This window comes from Onychostruthus taczanowskii, unplaced genomic scaffold (genome assembly GCF_017590055.1).
Source record: "Onychostruthus taczanowskii isolate IOZ18803 unplaced genomic scaffold, ASM1759005v1 scaffold120, whole genome shotgun sequence".
NCBI classification, from domain to species: Eukaryota; Metazoa; Chordata; class Aves; order Passeriformes; family Passeridae; genus Onychostruthus; species Onychostruthus taczanowskii.
Genome location: NW_024498352.1, coordinates 1,272,493 through 1,293,406, shown reverse-complemented (window position 1 = coordinate 1,293,406; position 20,914 = coordinate 1,272,493). Strand labels below are relative to the sequence as shown.

At 39.9% G+C, this 20,914-nt stretch overlaps 1 protein-coding gene across 2 annotated transcripts in view; it reads right to left on the bottom strand.

The window, feature by feature from the left end:
• The window catches only part of MAN2A1 (mannosidase alpha class 2A member 1), a 106,490-nt gene extending 92,285 nt beyond the window's left edge, over window positions 1-14,205 (bottom strand). The window contains exons 1-3 of one of the 2 annotated variants that reach the window (XM_041395889.1): window positions 13,507-14,205; window positions 10,479-10,508; window positions 1,090-1,350 (exon numbers count right to left, since the gene is read on the bottom strand). In XM_041395889.1, the coding sequence (XP_041251823.1) occupies window positions 1,090-1,350; window positions 10,479-10,508; window positions 13,507-13,641 (426 nt within the window). In that variant the 5' untranslated portion in view covers window positions 13,642-14,205. The remainder of the gene's footprint in view (window positions 1-1,089; window positions 1,351-10,478; window positions 10,509-13,506) is intronic. The other variant, XM_041395890.1, reaches the window with a different exon arrangement.
• Window positions 14,206-20,914: the final 6,709 nt, after the last annotated feature.

The window sequence follows — 20,914 nt, the reverse complement described above, 5'->3', positions numbered from 1 at the left end:
AACTTGAAAGCCAGTAACCACAGCTCCAGATGTTTCACTTCCCTGCACAGAAGTCTTAACACATATCAGACACACAAAGAGGTGTTCAGACATTGCCTTTAAAAAGTCTGCTTTCTCTATAAAAGACATTAAGTTAGTGCCTATCCCTGAAGAGTTTAAAAGTATTAAGCATGATACATCAGAGATTACAATTGTTCTAATATGTGTATTTATTGGCCTGAAGTCCACTGTCTTTCTCCTGCAATAGAAATACTTCAAATTCTAAAATGAGAAAGCTGGACTTCAAAATTTAATCTTTGCTTTAGAGTACTATGAATATTTATAACACTCCCACAAGACTCACAAAAACAGTACAGATCACAAACTTCACAGAGTATTCTCAGTGCTCCTGAATCACTCCATTAAAACTGAATATATAAGAGTCCATGAGCTCAGAAGCATCAACAGAAAGCAAAATAAATTCAACTTGAAATGTTTGACTTTAAAAACTTCAACCTCCACAGTTTATGCCAAGCAGTCAACATGGTATATGTTCTTCCTTTCTGATCAAAGTGTCTATACAAACTGGAGACACACAGAAAATGCTGAAATACAGAAATGACATTCAAAAGGGAACACAGGACCCACGATTTTTTTGAAATTACTAATTCTTGAACATTCTTGACCTCCCCATCCACCTTCATCTACATACATCCCTAAAAGTAAAATCTATTCAAACCAAGCCTATCCACTATTTCCCGTTTATTTTTCATCAGTTTTAGAAGACTTTGGGAAACTGAAAGAAACTCTCAAATAAATTGTTTCCAAAGAAGTGGTGGAACAATAATCACTATGGGATTTTTTTTATTTTTTACAAAAGACTTTTAAGATTTCTCAAATGTTGGCTCTTCATAATCATTACTCAATTTTCAGAGGACGTTTTAAAAAGATATAAAGGAACATTTTCATAACATCTGTTAAACACAGCAGTCACTTCAACAATTCTATTATGTCTTAGTACCAAGATTTTAGCAGCAACTTGACATTTTCACAATTAAACACATAGTGACAGCTAAAACTTCAGCAGAGTCAGAAAGGCATAGTGCTTACCTGTACACCTGAACTGTGACTTCCACTTTTTGAAGCAAACAAACAATCCTCAGAATCAACTGCAAGCAAAACTGAAGCAGAAGGGAAGAGCTCAGAAACAGATCTTGGACCAAAGTTTACAGCTTCTGGATTTTTTTGCCCATCCTTTACTGATTCACTCAGATTGATCACAGAATCGCGTATGTTTGAAATAATCTCATTATTTTCTGCCAACAGGCGTTCTAAATGATCTATTTTTTCTTGCAATATTGAAAGCTGGCCCTGGGGGAGAGAAAAAAAAAAGTCAACTTTAATTATTTCAGAAAAATTCTTGGGTCTTGACAGACCCTAAAAAAACCCAACAGCAACAAAAAAATTCACAATAGTGTGCGAGCATAGAGAAAATTCAAATATATCTTTACTTTATATTTTACATAAAGACAAACTAATAAGGAATTGATGCAAAATACAGAACTCTTCTCAGTACATGAGAAAGTAACAAAAATAACAAGCGAAAAATATATGATACATTTTTCCTCTGTGAACTTGAATTCACAGCACAAAATTTAGACAGGGATACAAAGATACTCTCTAAAGTCTCACATTGTCAAGTAGCAATAATATCTAATTCAACTTTTTTTACATCTTTCATTTCCAAAAATCTGATATTTTCATTTATCAGAACATCAAACAGAAAGCAATTTTTTTACAAGTCAGTCACATCATGATGGGATTAAGAGGATATTGTAAATATTTCAGATTTTTTTCCTACACATGTAAAATATAAATACCACTTTTCTGATTTTGAATGAAAGTTGGCGAGAAATTAACACAAGAACTTCATGGGCATAAGAGATCCCTTCACAGCCTGATCACAGGAATAATCTGTATAACTGAGCCATTACAATCATCAAGAAAATCCTGTAAAAGAGAGATCAAGCTAATGGCACTTTCAGTCAGAAGGTAATCTCCAATTGCCAAACAACAGGATTTTGTAGATATTCTAGAGAGCTCCACAAGAGGAAGGCTGCAGAACAACACCAGTGTGAATTGAAAGAAGTCAACACATCTTCCAGTGCAACTTGGAAGGAAGAGAGAGATCCTGCAAAGCAATGTAATCACTGTATCTAATCACTGTATTGTTGGGATGCAGGAGGGAGCACAGCCAATCAAGACACCCCAAAATGCTACCACCCTCTCATGTACTAGCCACTCCTTCCAAATTATTTGAAGGATGCTTTTTATCAGGCACAAATGTGCTTGCTTTTACAGAATCAAAAAGGCCAGATTATTTAATATGACCTTAGGGATATCTATCATCGTTAACAGTAATTTCTTTATTTCCTCAGAATGACTTAAATGTAACAAAAAATGACAAGAGAACAAAAAGAAAAAAAAAAGTCACTTTCTATTCTTAAAGTTGAATTCATATCTGAAAATATACAACACATGATTAGATATTTTTGCAAGCAGCAGTCATAACCGCAAAACCTGCTTCAGTTTCAGGCATCTACATTTTACCGCTACATTCAACACATATACCATTGATTCTGCAGACAGCTACTCTGTGACTTATGATTTTAATGACTTTTTCCCAGCACCACTGGCTTATTTTCTTAGGACTGTAGCATAATATTAGAAACAACATCTACACATTACACTTTTTTCCCTTTCAACAGTAATATACTTGAAATATTTTCCTTTTTCTCTTCAGCAACTGTCATTTGTAAAGGATTAGGTCTCCTTTCTAAATTGAGGTGCACATTCTTTCAAATTCTCTTGGTTTTGCAAAGTCCTCAGGAATGAAAAAAATAAAAAAAGAAAACCAAACCCTTACCAAGAGTTACCAACCATGTTTTTGGATTCTAAACTGTCATTACTATAATTCTACCTTTATGGAAGTTCTTTGTAACTTTCAGACAATATGTTTTAGTATTTCTTTAACACTATTGGTTTGTCTCTGTGTTTTATGGGCTGCATTAAGTGCTGATGCACTGCTTGTTATTTCTGCTTCTTAGATTGATACATCCTGAAAACAGAAACAGGTTTTAAAATGCAACAAAGCAGACAGCTGCTGTTTCCAAAAAAGACAAAAATATATTTTGATGACAGAACCAGATTAAGCTAAATGAGATGTAGGAGCAACATCCTAGAATCTCAACAGTTTAAAGATAAATTCTAGAAACTTATAAAACTGATGAACTGAAAACAAGAAGAAATCAATATGCAGATGACGGAATACTGGAAAGGAAAAAAAATTAAACAGACTGTAGTCCCATGCCACCTGGTGGTACAAAAGAAACAACTAGACTAAAATCTTTCAAATGCTATGTTAAAGATACTGTGTACACATTTCTATGTGAAATTAGCGTTTTCCCTTGCAATATCTGTAAGATTTTGAAAGTAAGAAGGGCTTCTCTACATGAAGCCTAATAGCCTATTATGCCACCCAATCTAAAAATAAGATATTTAAAACAATACTTGATAGGAGCTTTTTGGGCTGCCCAACAGAGGCTCTGATCTTTATATTAATAGGAAATTACAGTACAACTGCCATCCATACAAATCATTCCCAGCTTCATTGCATATGAGTACTGTTCAGAGATATCAAGTGTGTAAGCAGCTAAAGTACTGCTCACACCTATCCCACCACTATCAACATTGTCTCTACAACTGTAAAATCAGACAACTGTTTAATTTTTTTTTTCATTCATGTAAGCTGTAGAAGCATTTTACACCTTCTTCCACTAAAAAGTTTCACATTGTTTAGCAATAGCCTATGAACTATCTGATCAGAGAATACACCACCAATCTGGTTTATATCATCTAGCCAATTATATGGTCTCCAGGAAAACAAACAAACAAAAAAAACCATAAAAACCTCATAAGAGAAGTGTTTGATTGATCCTTCCACTGGCATATACTGCCAGTCTCTAGAAGACAGATATAAATGTCCTCCAAATTTGGAGGTCACATTATATTTCATGTATTTAAGACATATCTTTCATTTAACTTATTATATGTTAAACCTTGAAAAATCTAAAACAATTCTACCAATTTATTGTTCATTATTTGACAAAATATTTGTCTTTGTAAATCAAGTTTTCTGTCTACAAATAGCCATTTGTTACCAGATGACCTTCAAACATCAACAACTTCATATGTTGCTGCATACACCCAGCAATAATTTGTAAGCTGCAAGACTTCAGCCTACCTAGTTCACTTATTTTCAGAAGTCTGTTAAAGTATGTTACTTTAACTTTGGAGGTAGATCTTCTGTTATTTGGAAAGAAATCCTTACAAAGACCTCCCATTGTGCAGCCTAACAGAAGACACTAATATAGAAAAGTCTGCTTTCTTTTCAGGAGGCTGTGAGACACATCATGCCTGTCTTCTAAAGCTTTTAAACATGCTGTGTGCCAGCTCAACTTGAATGCAAAACATGAAATAAAAAAGCTACAGTTAAGAACATGTAACCAAGACCTCATGCAATACCCAAGTTAAAACCCCAGGAAATCAAATTTTTGTGATCATAAAAAAGGTTGGTTTTTTTGTTTTTGTTTTTTTTTGTTTTGTTTTGGTTTTTTGTTTTTTTTTTTTTTTGTTGTGAAATGCCAGATCCATGAGAATTAACTTTAAGAAACAGCAGTGTCTCAGACTAGAAATGGATCCCAGCCTTCATTCAGTATCAAAATAATTCATGTCAGGAATCCATTCTCAAGGTGAAAATTCCACATGGATCCCAGTTATGCAAAAGCTAGGTCTATTTTCATTGCACATTCACCTTTTGTTCTTATTCATTTTAAATAGATAGTGCCTGTTCAATAGTAAAATTATTTTAAAATATGAGCTGAATACGGAAAACACTGCAAACTCTTCAAAACAATGAATTTAACAAATGAAAATATATTTAGTTTCAACATTTTTAAAGCAAGGCAGCTGTCTTCAAACATCAAGGCCAAACAGTTCCAAACTGAAGTTACCCTAAAGCTGGTTTATCTTATTAATTGCTATAATAGACCTTATCTCACCAGAAAAAAACAGATTAGAAGCATGTTACACAAAACAGGTCTAATTAAAAGACAAAACACAGAGATCCTTGCCATTACTAAAACCATATTCCAACAGTATTCTTTTAAATTAAATTTTCAATTTTTCCACACCTCCGAGGGTTAGCAGGGAGATTTTTTTTAAGTTTTTTTAACCTGAGTGGAGATGCACCAATTTTACATTAACCAATTCTGTCTGAAATGTTGGGTTCTGCGTGGCTTTGTAGAAACTGAATAGCAAAACTTTAGTAGGTACACTAGTCATAAATGTTAGCAGAACTATAGCTGACTTCCCAGCATCAAGTCTTCTCAGAAAAGAAGCAACCTTGATCCAAGACTTTGAGAAATGCCTAACTGCATCAAAAATTGGAGATACATGAAGAATAGCACAACTGGAAATTGTATATAATTGTATGAATTATACTGGAGATATATGAAGTATATTGGAGATACATGAAGTATAGCACAACTGAACAACATTAAAGGATGCTCTGTTAATCTACACGCTTGTTTTAACATAAGGACACTAAAAGTAATGCAGATCACTTGGTCTAGACAACCAGTTAAAAAGTTTGTAATAACTTTGGCATAAGTTTCTTTCTTTCATTTCTCTCTGTCTTTATATATTGGTGAATGTGTAAATAATTTTTCTCTTTTTAAGCAATAAAGCCAATCCTTCTGTTACTTCACAGTATAGGAAGCACTTCTACAAGAAGTGCAAAGTGCCAGTAAATCTACTGAAAGTAGCTACAGCTGCTTTGGTAGGAAAATGTCATCACATGAGCAGCACACCTGTTCACCACCCCTGTGACTAAACAGGGTTGGACTCAACCAAAGAAATTTTCTCATGCGAAGGCAACACAGATCCACACACCTTCCTCCGATTTGGAACAAGAAGTGTCCACACCTGTTAGCTGCCCTGAGAAAACAGCCACTATCACCACACGAATCAGCCACACAAATAGCTCCCTATGCTTCAGTCACTTGGAAGCCTTCAGCAGTTTTCATGCCCCAAATACTCCAGAGCTGTCTGCTTTACCACTGCCCTCTGCTTGTCCTTCTCTGTTTGCTCCTGACACTAGTCTGATTTGCAGCAAGGACTCTAGAAAGGAGCACAGTGACACCCAACACATGGAGGGAAGCCCAGTAACACAATGAGAGTCCAACATGTTTCATTCTGAGGAAGTAGAGAGTGTTCAGTTTCTCCTATCTAAACACTGTACATTGCACAAAATATGCTAGTTGGAATTTTCATTTCCTGAGTGAATGCATGCTCCTTCTCTAAATACAGTGGCTTTTAACAGACCACTAGTGATCACTTCATCAGGAAAAAGACATCTAGCTCAAATAGTTGAAGAGCAAGTATGACAGGGTCACAGATGAGATCTGATAGAAACAGGCAGGCAGAGGAGAAATCCAGATTAGAGACTTCTGATGTTATGTTAGCTGGAATTCGGTTATTTGCATCCAGACTCAGCCAACAACCACTGAGTGCTGGGTTCAAAACAAGCCAGAACCCATTCCCTTTCTCACCCACATGAAGAAAAAGGAGACCACAAAGTAGCTGCCAGTGTCCTGTATAAGAGGCTCTGGTGTACCAAAGAACTGTGGTGAAGAAAGTGGAGCACCACAACAGACAGAACTCACCAAAGGATGTGTAATTTGAGGTGATTGCCTATACACATTCACTACAGTAAGCAGTGAGGAAACAAAGACTCATTTTCATCATAACAGTTTTCTGCACCAGTCTTGTCAGTGACTATATCCAGGTGCATCTCTAGAAATCATGAGCTATCTTTGCCAAAATCTTGATATAGACTCTGATGAGATGCCAGCTTATCAAGACGGTAACACCAGGAGGCATTCTTGTTCACTATCAGAGTGATACAGTGAACAGAACACACTAAATTCGCAATTAAACATTCACCTCCTGCACAGAAAAAACAAGCAGGTAAAAGTTAAAAATGTAACCCAATGTACCATCAAAGTACATTTGAGTACACTGTTTTAGCATGTATTCTCTTTGCAAGGCAGGATACAGAACAGAAAACAAGCATACGATGTATCAGTTAAAGGACAAATCAAGGTTTGAAGGCTTTGCTGATCCATGAAGAGGGTTTATATGCATTTGTGACAATGAAAAGAACATAACAAACCTTGTTAGTAATTTCCTACCTTTAAAGTACTATTCTAAGAAAGCTCGCTTTACAGAGGCCCTGGAAATCTTCTGAATTAAATAGCTACAAAAGTCTGTTCTCTTAAGAGAACAAAAAAGTTCTGATCCAAAGATGCAACAGCCTGACAAATAGATTTTAAGAAGTTGACAGACTTTCATGTTTTGCTTTATCACCAGAGGAAGCAACAACAGAATGTTTAATGTACTATTACACTAGACTTATGTTTCATGCCATTTACAGAGACAAATATAAGGCATATTGTTAGGGAATAGTTTTGACACCATCATCAGTGACCTGAAGGCAAGGAAAAAGAGATCCAGAAATTTTCAGTTTAAAGTCAATTATACTGAAAAATAGTCACTACTACTGTTACTGATACATTTTGTGTTCATCTATTGATTCTCCTCCCTACCCTATGCTGAATCTTTATTTAAATAATATATCTAATATAATATAATATAATATGATAATACTGTCTAGCAGTACAAAAGTGAAGCACAACTTATCTGCCATTAAGAGTAGAAATTTTAATAATGGTTATTTTCATTCAAACAAGACAAAACTTAATGTGTCAGACAAAGAAAAGTTTTAAGTAAGAACAAACTAGAAAACCTCTCTCTGTTAGTTTATACCACTAAGTTAGACAATGACTCTAGGTAGCAGAAGGATGTGCTCAATTATAGTTAAGTTACTGTTTTGTAGACTATGTATTCTGTAAAATATATTTTGTTCAGCATTTCACACCAGATTTAAAGACTGTAATTGAAGGAGGCTAATAACTTCTGCTTGACTGCTGCTTAGCCAGAACTTCACACAAAATGTGGAAGCAAAAAAAAAAAAAAAATACATTCTGTGAACATTAGGAAAACAAAGAATTGTTACTGGCCTGTAATTATATACACAAAGGCAGCTGCTTCTCCTTTGCAAAGTACTAGAGACTCAGCAGAAGTAATCCTAGATTTTCATTATTTGCACTCAAGATCATTTCAATGACATACAAAGGTTTTTAGATTGTGAAGTTACTGAGTGTTGTTAATAGGAATTTGTTTGTTTTTAAATAACTCAACATGTTTCAAAACCAGAAAAATTGATTCCGTCTGGATTTTTTCACTCAACTCTCAATCTCCTTTGATGTAAAACTCATACAAATGCTAGTAAAAGTCACTGTGCCCATAGTTTTTCAGTGCTCAGAGGTCAAAAAATGAGTACTCCAAAATTATGCACAACCTTAATTACCACTATTCACATTTTAGACAAACATTTCCTAAAGTACCTGACCAGACTGCTTCCAATACTTCTACAAACAGAAGTCCTGTTCCTTGTTGCACAAGGAACAAAGGTCAAAAAGCTCCCAAATGAGCTCATGAAAACACACTAGCTACTAAGGACATGCAACATCAAAACACATGTATTCATACTGCATGTGACTAATTGATTTCAGCTACTTCACTATGGCAAGGCATACAGCAAAGCTGTAGCTGGAAAACGTGTGTAGAGTGTATCTGTGGGGCATGGCACCTACAGCCCAGTGGGGACTCAGGGCTAACTGAAGGAAGAGCTGCCTTACAGTAGGGCAAGGGCTGCTTCAGCAGAACCCTGGAGTAAAGCTCACCACACAGATCAGAGAACTCTAGTGTTTCTGACGTGTATTTTGTCCTAATTTCCTGCCACTACCGCTCCGCCCTATTTTCATTCCTATTTTGGCCAAGTGGTACTACTGTCAAATTATTGGCTAACTCAGATGAAATAACACCCCATAGAGGAACAACCACCACTTGTGATATTTATGCTGAAGCATCTGATACATTGTGTAGACGCCTTGAAAGCATGAATCCAACAAGAATCTTTAGCAGCAACAATTGCCAGAACACTTAATGATATGCTGGAAGGATGCAGGAACCCAAAAATAAAAAAATAAAAGAGGGAAAAAAAAATAAAAAGTAAGCCAACTACTTATGGCCACCTCTCTTTGATGCAGTGCAATTGGTGAGTTCATAAAAGCAGTTAACACACATGAGATGAGAATATGCTTCAAATAATGGTGGCCAAACAGAGAGGTGAGGAAAAAACACAGAGGAGATCTTATTCAAATAACAGCTGTTTAGGAAAAAGAAAATGGTAAGCATGGTAGTGGCTGTATGTTTCACTTTGTCTTTTAATAAAGTTCAAAGAAAATAATAGAGACAAAATGAAGCATTCCTTGGTGCTGGTCTATTTACCTACCAGAATCATTGCAGTCTTGATTTTCTGAAAATGTATTTCCAGACACAACATTTAACACAGTGCAGAGATATTGTCCCATAAAAGTTAAACCAAGCCATGTGAAAAAGTGGTTAGAGGATAAAGCTCAAGTTCAAAGCATTACCTGTCAGATAGTGACAGAGGATGATTCAAAGTGATGCTGTTCTCCCCTTGCTTAGTCATAAAATTCACTAAAAATTGACTTTCATCATCAGACTACATAAAGAGCATATATTTCCAATGCAAGACACTATTACAAACAAACCCTCCATTTTTTTTTTTTTAATTGGACTTTAAGTGTGTGCCATGCATGCTCAGGTGAGACCCTTATTTTGATCTAGAATCAAAATAAACAGTCCACAAGCCATTACTTGATTTTTATTCTTCTATATGAGTCCAAAATGCAGAATAGATTAGTATGGGTATACCAGTATATGTTATTCATCTGTATACAATAATACAAGTTCTATAAGATAAGCTGCTTATGGATGTCTTCTCAGACTTGATTTGAATGTAGCTTTCACTTACCAGTTATCAATTTGGCCTACACATCACTCATACTTGCTGCACAGGCAATGTTATAGGACTAAACACCACTTTGAGACTTCCTCAACTCTGCAGTCACACAAGATTTCTGAGAGACTACTGTATTATTGCTAAGAAAAACAATACACTCAGCTCTTTTTCAACTATATTAAATTAGAAGAATTTTACACAATAATCTGTACAGACAACTGGTAAAATAATAACCTAAAAATGCACCTAAGGCCCTCCCTGCACCCTGAGCTAGTCTCTGCACAATGTTGTAATATGGTTCCTAGCCTTGAGACAAGACACTAGGTCTCATCATATTCTGATATGTGTCCTGCGACAGGAGAATCCCAGGCCTAGGAACAGGCTCTGATAAAGATTGTGATATGGTCATCACCAGAATAATACACACCTGATAAACAGGCAGGATCCACAAAGATACCTGCAGGAATTACAGAGGAGAGGTCAGTAAGCCTTGATCTACATGTATTATAGGTACTTATTTTTCCCCAAATCAACAATAACTTCCATTCTATGGCAATATAGAGATCTTCTGCTATTATTATTTAAATGCACCACCAATGATGACAAGGCTATAAATCACTTTAGCTAAAGTTCTATTATAGTTGCCTTGATGCCACCCTAGCATAGATAGGTGTGACAAAAAAACACAGTGAAACTAACTACTCATGCCAGCTTTTTCAACACAAACACCAGAAAAGTGGATTGCTATATCCCAAGCCTGACCGTGGGTTCTGTTTTGTACCACAGCAAAAAGCGTTTAAATACTTGGTCAGAGAGAACATAAAGTCATCTGTCTATGGATATTTACCCATCTTGGAAGCTCTTGCCCACAAATTATGTCTTCAAGATGTTTTTGTTTGTGTCCTGAACTCTCAAACTAGTAAGCAAGTTCTGTGAGGACACTCTCTTGACCCCATTGGCCTACACTGAAAAGCTTAGAAGAGTCTGAGGCAAGCTACCTTGAGACCACACAAAGAGAAGACACCTTGCTTTGGAAAAAATGTGGAAATGAAAATGGAGCAGCAGCTCTAATAACTTATTTTACTACTGGCACTAGTTACCATGACACTTTAGGTGAATACAGACACTTTAGGTCAACAGACACTACCAGCTGAAAAATCCCATCTCTTATTGTGGTAGAATTCAAACAGAATATCTAGAGAGCAATTACTAGTAAGCTAAATAAGAGACTACTTCCAGTACTTCTACCACTACCCACTTCTCTAAGCTAACTGTAAGCCACGTAGGTCAGAAAGAACAAACTAATCAATGTGCAACTTCCGGGACAGGCAAGGTGATGTGTGCTGTTACAGAGAAACAGCAAAGCATGTTGCCAAATCAGAGAGGTATGAAGAGAATCAAACATCTGAATAACATCTGAGAGAAACAAAAAAATCTTAATTCCTTTTTCTAAGCTAAAAAAATCTGACCTTAGTCATCGGAAAAGAAAATGCATTCTTAAATCAACAGTCTGCTGCCATAGTTTTTTCAACCATAAATAGCCTGAAGGTTTTACATCTGTGGCTACTTTCACTTAGAGTACGTGAGCTTTGGCAACGCTGCACTGACACAAACAACTTTTTGTCAGCTGAGGTGGTAGCACTAAAGTGTTCTTTCATATATTTCTAGAGGCTTCTATTCCTCTCTTTATCTTTTGCATTTATTTCAAACTGATGTTATAAAACTCTGAAAGCATTTGCTGAGTGTCAAAGGTTTCTCAGTTGTAACAAAGTGAAACATTTGAATTTCATCTGTAACTTCCTCAAAAGACAAAGCAGTAAGAAAGAAAAAAGGTAACTGTTTTACCCAAAGGAAGGACCAGTGAAAGGCAAAAGTTTTTCCAGTGAGAATCAGAAGCTTCAAAGAAATCTAGGCATGGAAAAGACAAAAAAGAGTAAACACTGACAGACTGTTCTAGAAGATCAAGGGGAGGGAGGAGGATGAAAGGAGAAACGTTTGTCTGTAGCTGACTACACCACCTAGAAGGAATAGGCCTGAAAACAGATCAAGGTACCAAGCCCATGGTCACAAGAGGTAAGACCATGTTACACCTCTGACCAGGATTACACTGTAGGACAAGAACAGACAACTGCAAGACACTGACAATGGAAGACAAAACACATCTAATAAATCTTCCTTGTTCACTCAAGTAGTTAAACCCAAAATCCAACACTAAAAATAAAAAACAACACCTATGGATGAGCTTTCCTATTCTATACTTTAATACATATCTGTATTAAACTCAGCTGACTGAATAAGGAAATATTAAGTTATTTTCTCACATAAGACACTGCCTATATCTCCAACGCAGCACTTGTACTTAGCTGTTACAAGAGTGGCATGTCGCATTACCCTCCTGCTGGAGTTACACATTGAACAGACACAGCTGCTGTAGCCAGCCTTGTCTTGCTCCTCTTCCTCTTGTTCTCTTCCTTCCTGCAAAAACTGAAGGCTGACCCCTGAACTGTAGCTGGAAGGAATAAAGGCAGAATAGATCTGCTCACTTTCTTTACATTTAAGTTGAGGTTTTTGTCTTTACTATTAAAAATTATATCAATTATTACTTTTGCATTGAATGAAACAAGAGTGGTTCTAACAGAGAGATAATTACTACTTTTTAACTAAGGTTTTAGAGTTAATTTATTCACTTGAAGTCTCACTCCAGTACTAAAGTATACTTTCATTCTGTTTATTTCCAATAAAAATAAAAGTACAGTGCAAGCATAAATAGGTTATAAATTTGTATTCTATGCTGTGGGGTTTTGCTGGGGTTTTTGTCTATAAGAACACACAGCTGTGTATAGCCAGCAGGTTTGTGCCCTTCTGCAAGGCAAACCACGTCCTCTCTGAAATTCATGTTTCTTCTCACGGGCAAACATTGCTTATTAGAACACGATCACGACACACAGCTTTTAATCTCCTCTGCCACGCAGCGAACACAGGAAAGTGAAACATTGAAGAACTGCGTCGTTTAATCATGAGGAGCAGCCGGGTCAGCCAGCTACTGCTCCAAAGCAGGGCTCAGCGGAAAGGAAAGCAGCCACCAACTCATTTCCCTAAATCTACCTGTTGTTGACACGGCTTAAGTCCCGAGTTGTCAGCTCTCCCCGTCCTGCCCGCGCACACCCCGCACCACGCTCCGCCACCTGCGGAGCCGCCTCAGCAGCAGCGCGGCCCCGTCCCGTCCCGCCGGGCGAGTCCCACCAGACCCCGCGCCCGGCTCTGCCCGCTCCCGCCGCAGCGCCGCCCGCAGGCGGCCGTGCTCGGGCCCTGCCCGGCCGGCCCCGCAGCCGCCGCGCCTCGTCCCCGCCGCGCTTCGGCGCTCCGAGAGCGGCACGTCCAGGGCACGGTGGTGGCGGCACGGCCGCCCTCCCCTCCACCGCCGCCCGCCGCGCCCCGGACGCCGCCCCGCTCACCTTGGGGAAGGTGCCCTCCCGCCGGGGGCTCTTCGGGTGGTCGAAGTGGCCGCGGTCCAGCATCAGGTACAGGGAGAAGATCACCACGCAGAAGACCGCACTACCGAACACCGTGAACTGCCGGCTCAGCTTCATCTCCGCGGCTGCCGGGCCGGCGCCGCCGCCGCCGCGCTGTTCCCGCCGCGGCCGGCGTACCCGGGCCCCTCTCGCCGCCCCGCGATCGGAGGCTAAAGTTCTCCCGCCGCGGCGGGAACGGCAGGCGCTGCCCCCGGAGCGGGGCGGCCCAAATCCTTCTCCGGAGAAGTGCGAGAAGTTGCCCCCTGCCCGCCTCGCCGGGACCGACAGCCGTGTCGAGACCCCGCCGGCGAGACTGAGAGGAGAGCCGAGAGTTTCCGGGAGCGGATCGAGTTCGCGGGTAGGAGAGCGCCCAGCGGGGAAGTGGCGGCGGCAGCAGCACCACCGGGCCGACCAAGCGGCGCTGCTCGCTGCTCCCCGCTCCCTTCCTCCTCCTTCCTCCTTCTCCTCCTCCAGCTGCCTCAGCAGCCGCTCCACTCTCCCTCGTTGCCCGCACGCGACGCCAGAATCTGGCACCTCCTTCCCGGCCGGAGTGCTGCCGCCGCCACCGGAGCTCCGGGGCCGCAGCGCAAAAGCTCCGCGCCGAGAAAGCCCCCGCCCGTCCGCCAGCCCCGCCGCCGCCGGAGCGTCGCGTCACGGGCGCGGCTCCGCCCCCGCCGGCCGCACCGCCCCGGCGTTCGATACCCGGGGCGAGCCGCGGCCGCCGTCCCTCCGCCCCTCCGCTCTGCGCGAGCAGGGGCAGCTGGGCTGCCAGCCCCCGGCTCGGCGTGGCGGGAGCTGCCCCGCGACCGTTCAGAGGCGCCACGCACCGATGTCTCCGCTGCTGCCGGCGCCGCCCCGTCGGCGGTCGGTGTGTGGCAGCCTTCGCCGAAGAAGCGAGAGGAAAGGAGGGAGGATAGCCTGGGGACTCCGCCGCTCTGCCCGCGCCTCGCGGCGGCAGGGGACTGGAGCAAAGGGATTGTGGGGCGTGGGGTGACCTCCGGTCCCGAACGACTCCGGCATCCGCGTTGTTCGGCAGAGCGCCGTCCGCTCTTCTGTGGGATCCCTGTTGCCCCCTAGCACAATCAGACGCGTTTGTGAGCCGGTGCCAAGCTCCAGCTTGGGTCAAGCTTTTCTAGGTATGAAGGAAGAAGTAGAATGTTCTGCGGTGCTTTCATGCAAAGTAGCTCGTGTTCCTACAGGAATGGGTCACAGCTGAAATGGCCGGTTTATGGAAGGCCATTTAGGTTGTGTCCTCTGTTTAGTAGCTTCTAGCTCCTAATTTAATCTGCTCGGTCTGAAAATGTGCATCCCTGGTGTCTGCTTCTACCCAATATTTCGAGGAACTACTCGAAATGCATTGGCTGCCGTTGAGAATTAGGCACATCCTAGGAACATGTTCTTCCATTGTGTGTGCTTCTTTATAAATCACTGTCATACATACACCTATGCCTTAAAGTCAGGATGTATGTGTTAGCATTACTATTTTCTTTTGCTAAGAATATCATCCCCTTTCCTACCCTACCTGTTCCCAAAAGTTAAAAGTGTAATAGTACAAAAATTTGGCCAATAAATTTCAGTGGATCTTTGCTGGAGTAAAGAAGCTTTGTATCATTTTGAAGTTTTGCAATGTTTGGAGTGTTTTCTAATATCTTAGAGAACATACTTCAGAGTTTGATTAATAATGATTTTCCATTTCTCCCACTAGATAAAAAGTTGAAGTGTTGGATTCCATCTTTGAAGAGCGGTAAGGACCGCTACAGTCACTGGGTATGAATGTTAAAAGCTACTGTAGTTGCTGAGGGGAGGGGAACCTCAGTCCATCCATCTCTTACTATTTTGATGCCAGGGCCAACAAGAGATTTTTGGGGCCTAGAGAGGGATGGCAGGTCAGTAAGAAAGCTCCTGAAGGGCAGCACAAAGGAATTCCAGCCACTTAGGCCTGTCAGTCAGCTTATGGTAGTAGAGAGGGCAACTTAAGTGCCTCTGTGTACACAAGTGTCTTCTGCTATTGGAATGCATGCAACTCCATCTGGGGATGGATGAGGGCCAACCAAAGCTTACAGGTCAGGATTAAAGCAGGGGCAGGGGCAGGTGACTTTACAAAGGGGTTCTGCAACAGGCTGCCTGACCAGAAAGACCAAGGAGATGAGTCCCTTCACAGACAGAGAGGAGGGACTCCTCATGTTCACAAGCCCTGGTCCTCGCAGGGGACTTCAACCAGCCCAACATCTGTTGGAGGAGCAACACAGCAGAGCACAGGCAATCTAGGAGGTTCCTGGAATGCCTTGGTGCTTATTTCCTTCTCCAAGTCATAGAGGAGCAAGTGAGGAGAGGTGCTATTGTGGACCTTATTCTCACCAACAAGGAGAGGGCTGGTGGGGAATGTGAAGCTCAAGGGCTGTGGTGACCATGAAATGGTGGAGTCCAAGATGCTTCGGGCAATGAGGAGGAAGCGCAGCAAGTTCACCACCATGGACTTCAGGATAGCTGACTTGGTCTGTTGGGCATCTGCTTTATCATGGGATAGAGCTCTGGAGAGGGGCACAGAGAAGCTGGTTAATAGTCAGACTCTGCCTCTTCCAAGCAATGCATCCCAACAAAAAGGAAGTCAGGCAAACCCACAGGAGACCTGCTTGGATGAACAAGGAGTTTCTGAAAACTCAAATACTAAAAGGAAGCCTAGAGAATATCTAAAAACAGGAGAACTAGTCTGAGTACCCTGGGGTCAGCTAAGGAAGATAATATCCTGGTTGTATTAAACTTAAGCAGAGATAAAAGGGCAAAAATATAAGCTTCTGTAGGTACATCAGTGATGGAAAAAAAGAATAGGAAAAATATGGGGGCCTCTCCAGAAGAATATAGGAGATTACCTGGAACATGGAGAAAGCTGAGCTACTTCATGACTTTTTTTCCTCAATCTTTCTTGGCAAGTGACTCCAGCCTCCCTTCCCAAGTTACAGAAAGCAAAGGCAGGGATATGTAAAATGAAGAACCACCCACTGTAGGAGAAGATGAGATTCAAGAACATATAAGGAAAATGAAGGTGCACAATTCCATGGATTCTGATGAACTGCATCCACACGTTCTGAGGGAACTGGTGGAGAAAAGGCTAAGCCACTGTATTTGAGAAGTTGTGATGATCAGGTGGACTTCCCATGACTGGAAAAGGGGAAATATCAATCTTTTTTTTTTTTTTTAAAGGAGAAATAAGGAAGACTCGGGGAACTACAGGCCAGTGAGTGTTACCTCAGCAACCAACAACATTGCAGAGCAGACCCTTCTGAAAACTATGGTAAGGCACGTAGAAAATAAGGAGATGACTGACAGCCCACATGTCTTCACTAAGAGCAGCTCTGGGAAGAAGGACTTGGGGTGCTGATGGATGAGAAGCTTGTTGTAATCCAGCAATGTGAGCTTGCTGCCCAGAAAGCGAAACATGTCCTGGGCTATAGTGAAAGAGTAGCCAGCAAGTCTAGGAAGGTGATTCTTCCCTTGTGCTCAGCTATCATGAGACCTCCAGCATAAGAACATGGACCTCCTGGAGCTGGGACAGCCACGAAGGTGGTCAGGGTGCTGGAGCACCTCTCCTATGAAGTCAGGCTGAGACAGCTGGAGCTGTTCTGCCTGGAGAAAAGAAGGCTCCAGGAAAAACTTTTAACATCTTCCACTATCTAAAATGGGGCTATAAGAGAGCTAGAGAGGGACTTTTCGTAAGGTCATGTAAAGATAGGACAAGGGGGCATATATTTAGGCTGACAGAGTGTATGACATAGTTGTCAGGTGGCTAAGAGAACAAATGTCATATCCACAGGCCTTTTGAACACTTCCAGACAAGCAATTCACCTCTTCCCTGGGCAGCCTGTTCCAATGCCTGACTGCCCTTTCAGGTAAAAAGTTATCCTTTAGCTATAATCTCAACCTCCTCTCGCACAACTGAGACTGCTTTTTCTTGTCCTGTCACTTGCCAGGGAGAAGACTGGCCACCATCTGGCCACAACCTCCTTACAGGGAGTTGTAAAGGGTAATAAGGTCCCCTCCTGAGCCTCCTTTTCTCCAGGCTGAACAACCCCAGATGCCTCAGGTGCTTCTTACCAGACTTGTACTCCAGACCCTTCATCAGTTCCATTGCCTTGTGCTGGATCCTTCCCGCCGTGGTTTGCTTTTTTCACCAATGCTAAGTATATGCATTCTTAGGAATCTGATTTGATACAAATGGATGCAAGGAGAAACAATTCTCAGTTTCATTTTCTTAAGGAATTTAGCTTGTCTGAGCATACACTCCTTTTTTGTTTTTTGCTTCAGTAGCCTTTCAAGTTCTGGATTCAATAGCCTAAATTTGACAAAGATGTAATATTAAAAGCACGTAATTTTGACGCTTCCTCAATGTCAGATCAATCATTTTTATTTAAATACAAATGAAAAATCAACAAGGAAATGGTTTAGCAGTGCCTCATTGCCTACTATTAGTATCATGCTGCAATACTTGCCAGTATTTGCATTTATTGAAGATGTAAGGCTCCAGACTTCAAAAATTAATTCACTTTCCAAGCAGTCAGGTCATTCTTCTCTAAAGTATTAGAAACTAGTGAGGAAAATAAGACATTGCTTTCACCTATATTGAATTTATTTCCTTGTTTTTTGTATATAACTTAATGTTAAATGCTCATGGCTTAAGAACTAGACTGCATTGACCTGGTGTAGATTTTGAAACATTCTGATGTTTATTGATCTTGAAACGCTATATAATAGAGTGGAGTATCAGGCAATTAGCAGAGCCTCTTGCATTTTCAGAACTGAAGTGCTGCAGCGATTTGATTTTTATAAGGTGCTTGTACAAAAATATATATATATATGTACCTATATATATGTATATTCTTTTGCATACAGAACTTGCCTCCAGGTGTGTTTAGAGTGCATTGTTTAAAATGTATGTTTAGTTTATGTCTTTGTTTAACAATACGTCATTTAGAAAGGGAAAAGTGGTGTGGTGCTTCTCTTTTAAAATCAGAATGCTGAAATTATATGTCTGCAGGAAGTTAACACAGAAACTGACAATAAATTACTTCTGTTATCCTGATAGCCTGAGTAACTAAATCATTATATTAATCTATTTTAGGTTGCACTAAACTGCAAAAGCATAGAATAAAACAGTGCAGAATGCATGTCTGTGAAGATTAACAAATCTCTCTTTCAAACCCATGGAAGATCTTTTGTTTTTCTATAAACAGTGCTAACCATACTTACCAGTCCATTCAGAACTCTATCATCCCCCTGACCAAGGCTGACACCTTTTTCAAACTTTTTCATGAACCATATGCCTTAACCTGTGTAAAGGATGTTTTCATCCTGGGAAAGGCCAGCTTTCCCACCAAATGTAGAAAAGCTCTTTTCTGTTGGAGAACTTTGAAATGAGCAGTCCTGCCTAAATCTTGGGTGGGTTGAAACACCTGGGTTCCAAGGGGCGGAGAGCTCAAAACGTGTGTTAATTGAGCATGGCATGACAAAAATAAAAAAGTTACCTTAAAAGATCTTAGAAGTAAGATGTGACAAGCCACATATTGTTTAGTCTGGCTAAATGTGTGTTATGAAAGCTTCCTGAAGTTATTACAGACTAAATATATGCCATTGTATAACAAGGAATGCTCAAATCAAAATGTTAAATACCAAACAGGAAAAAAAAATTATTGGACAAGGCTGTTCATTCATGATGAATTTTGTCATTATGCTATGTATCAATGTATTTTTACAAAGTGAAAGAATGCTTTCTTTCTTTGCTGAATACTACTGGATGTGTGGTTTCTATTTGTACATTTAGTCATGCCTTTAACTATTTGGTCACTCCCTAACAAAATGAGAATAAATACACAAGAAAAAAAAATGAACAATATATCTGCTATACATGTATTTTTTTCTCAAAATAAAAGCCGGTTCAGCACAAAACAGAGATGAAGCATGGTCAGAGCTCCTGTAAACAATGCATCACTGGCTGTAAGAGTGAAACATAGGCTGAGCCAAGGAAAGAAATTCTGAATATTTTGGGGGTGGGGGTTCTTTCAGAGTCATCCAGTTCTTAAGAAATACAGTCATCACTGCTGTTACATAATACTAGATTTGCATCCCCAAAACAGGTATAGTCAGTTTTCTGCACCTCTAAGTCCCAAAAGTATTACATTCCGCCTGTAGAAAGCATAACAGAAGGGAAGTATTTAATTAAAGATAGAGAATATAGCATTATTCTGATTATTCTCCAAATTATCCACAACTGGGAAACCATTCTGGGAACTGCAAATATTTAAGTGCAGATGTAGTCTAAGGAGAATAAAGCAACAACAAATGGGTGGGGATAAAGCTCTGTTTAACAACATCAAAACAAAGAGCAATGTCTCAGATATGTCATATAAAGTTAAATAGAAATATCAATTTAGTTTTCTAATTAATATTAATGAATATTAAAAAGAAAAAAGTAACAAGAATCCTCATCAGGGCAGCAAACATTATACTTTTAAAAAATCCAGTTGCAAGTATAAAATTAGTAGTATCTACTTCAGAAATTCTATTTTGTCTTTGTAAGCCTAGTAAGAGAAATAAGTGTCAACCAAACTTAGCTTATGTTTTGCTGTGAAATATTTGCTTGAATATCTGTCTTAGCCTCTGAAGCATAAAAAATAGACCAAATATCAGTCACCTATATTAATGCAAAGATTAAATATATTAGAGACAGTTTTGATCTTTTTCAGGATTTACCTTGGCAGTAAAAAAAAATCTAATTATTATGGAATGTCATTACTGCTCTTATGCATGTTTTCAATCCACAAGTTTGAAATCCTATGCTCAAAAGAAGAAGCTAGGCATATCCACAACTCTCTCTCACATTGTGCAGCAGTGGCCAAAGCAGCCAGAATGGTCCAGAACTGCATTTGACAGTGAATATTTTACCATGTTTGGAAGTGACACCTTGGAGTATTTGTGAGCATATGGGAATGTGCAATTTCATGACCTTAATAGAAAATACCTGTTCATTTCTACAGTAGTCCTAGATCTTTATTTGAAGAGACAATTCACTGTAACTTCAAATGCAAACAACTCTAAGAATATGGTAGATATTTGTAACATTTAGTATACTAACTAGTTGAATCACAGGATATATACAAACATACTTTTCCAGGCATAATGTTGACAATAAAGGACAAATTTTGCATATGTCCATTGTTGCTCCCTGCCTATTGAAAAAAAAAGCTTCAAATTGCATTAAAAAAAGTATGGTGTATTTTCAGATTATATTCTGGTTCTTATTTTTTCCTTCGATCTCTTTCCAAATCAACTGAAAGTTATATTGAGAATGTTACCAATC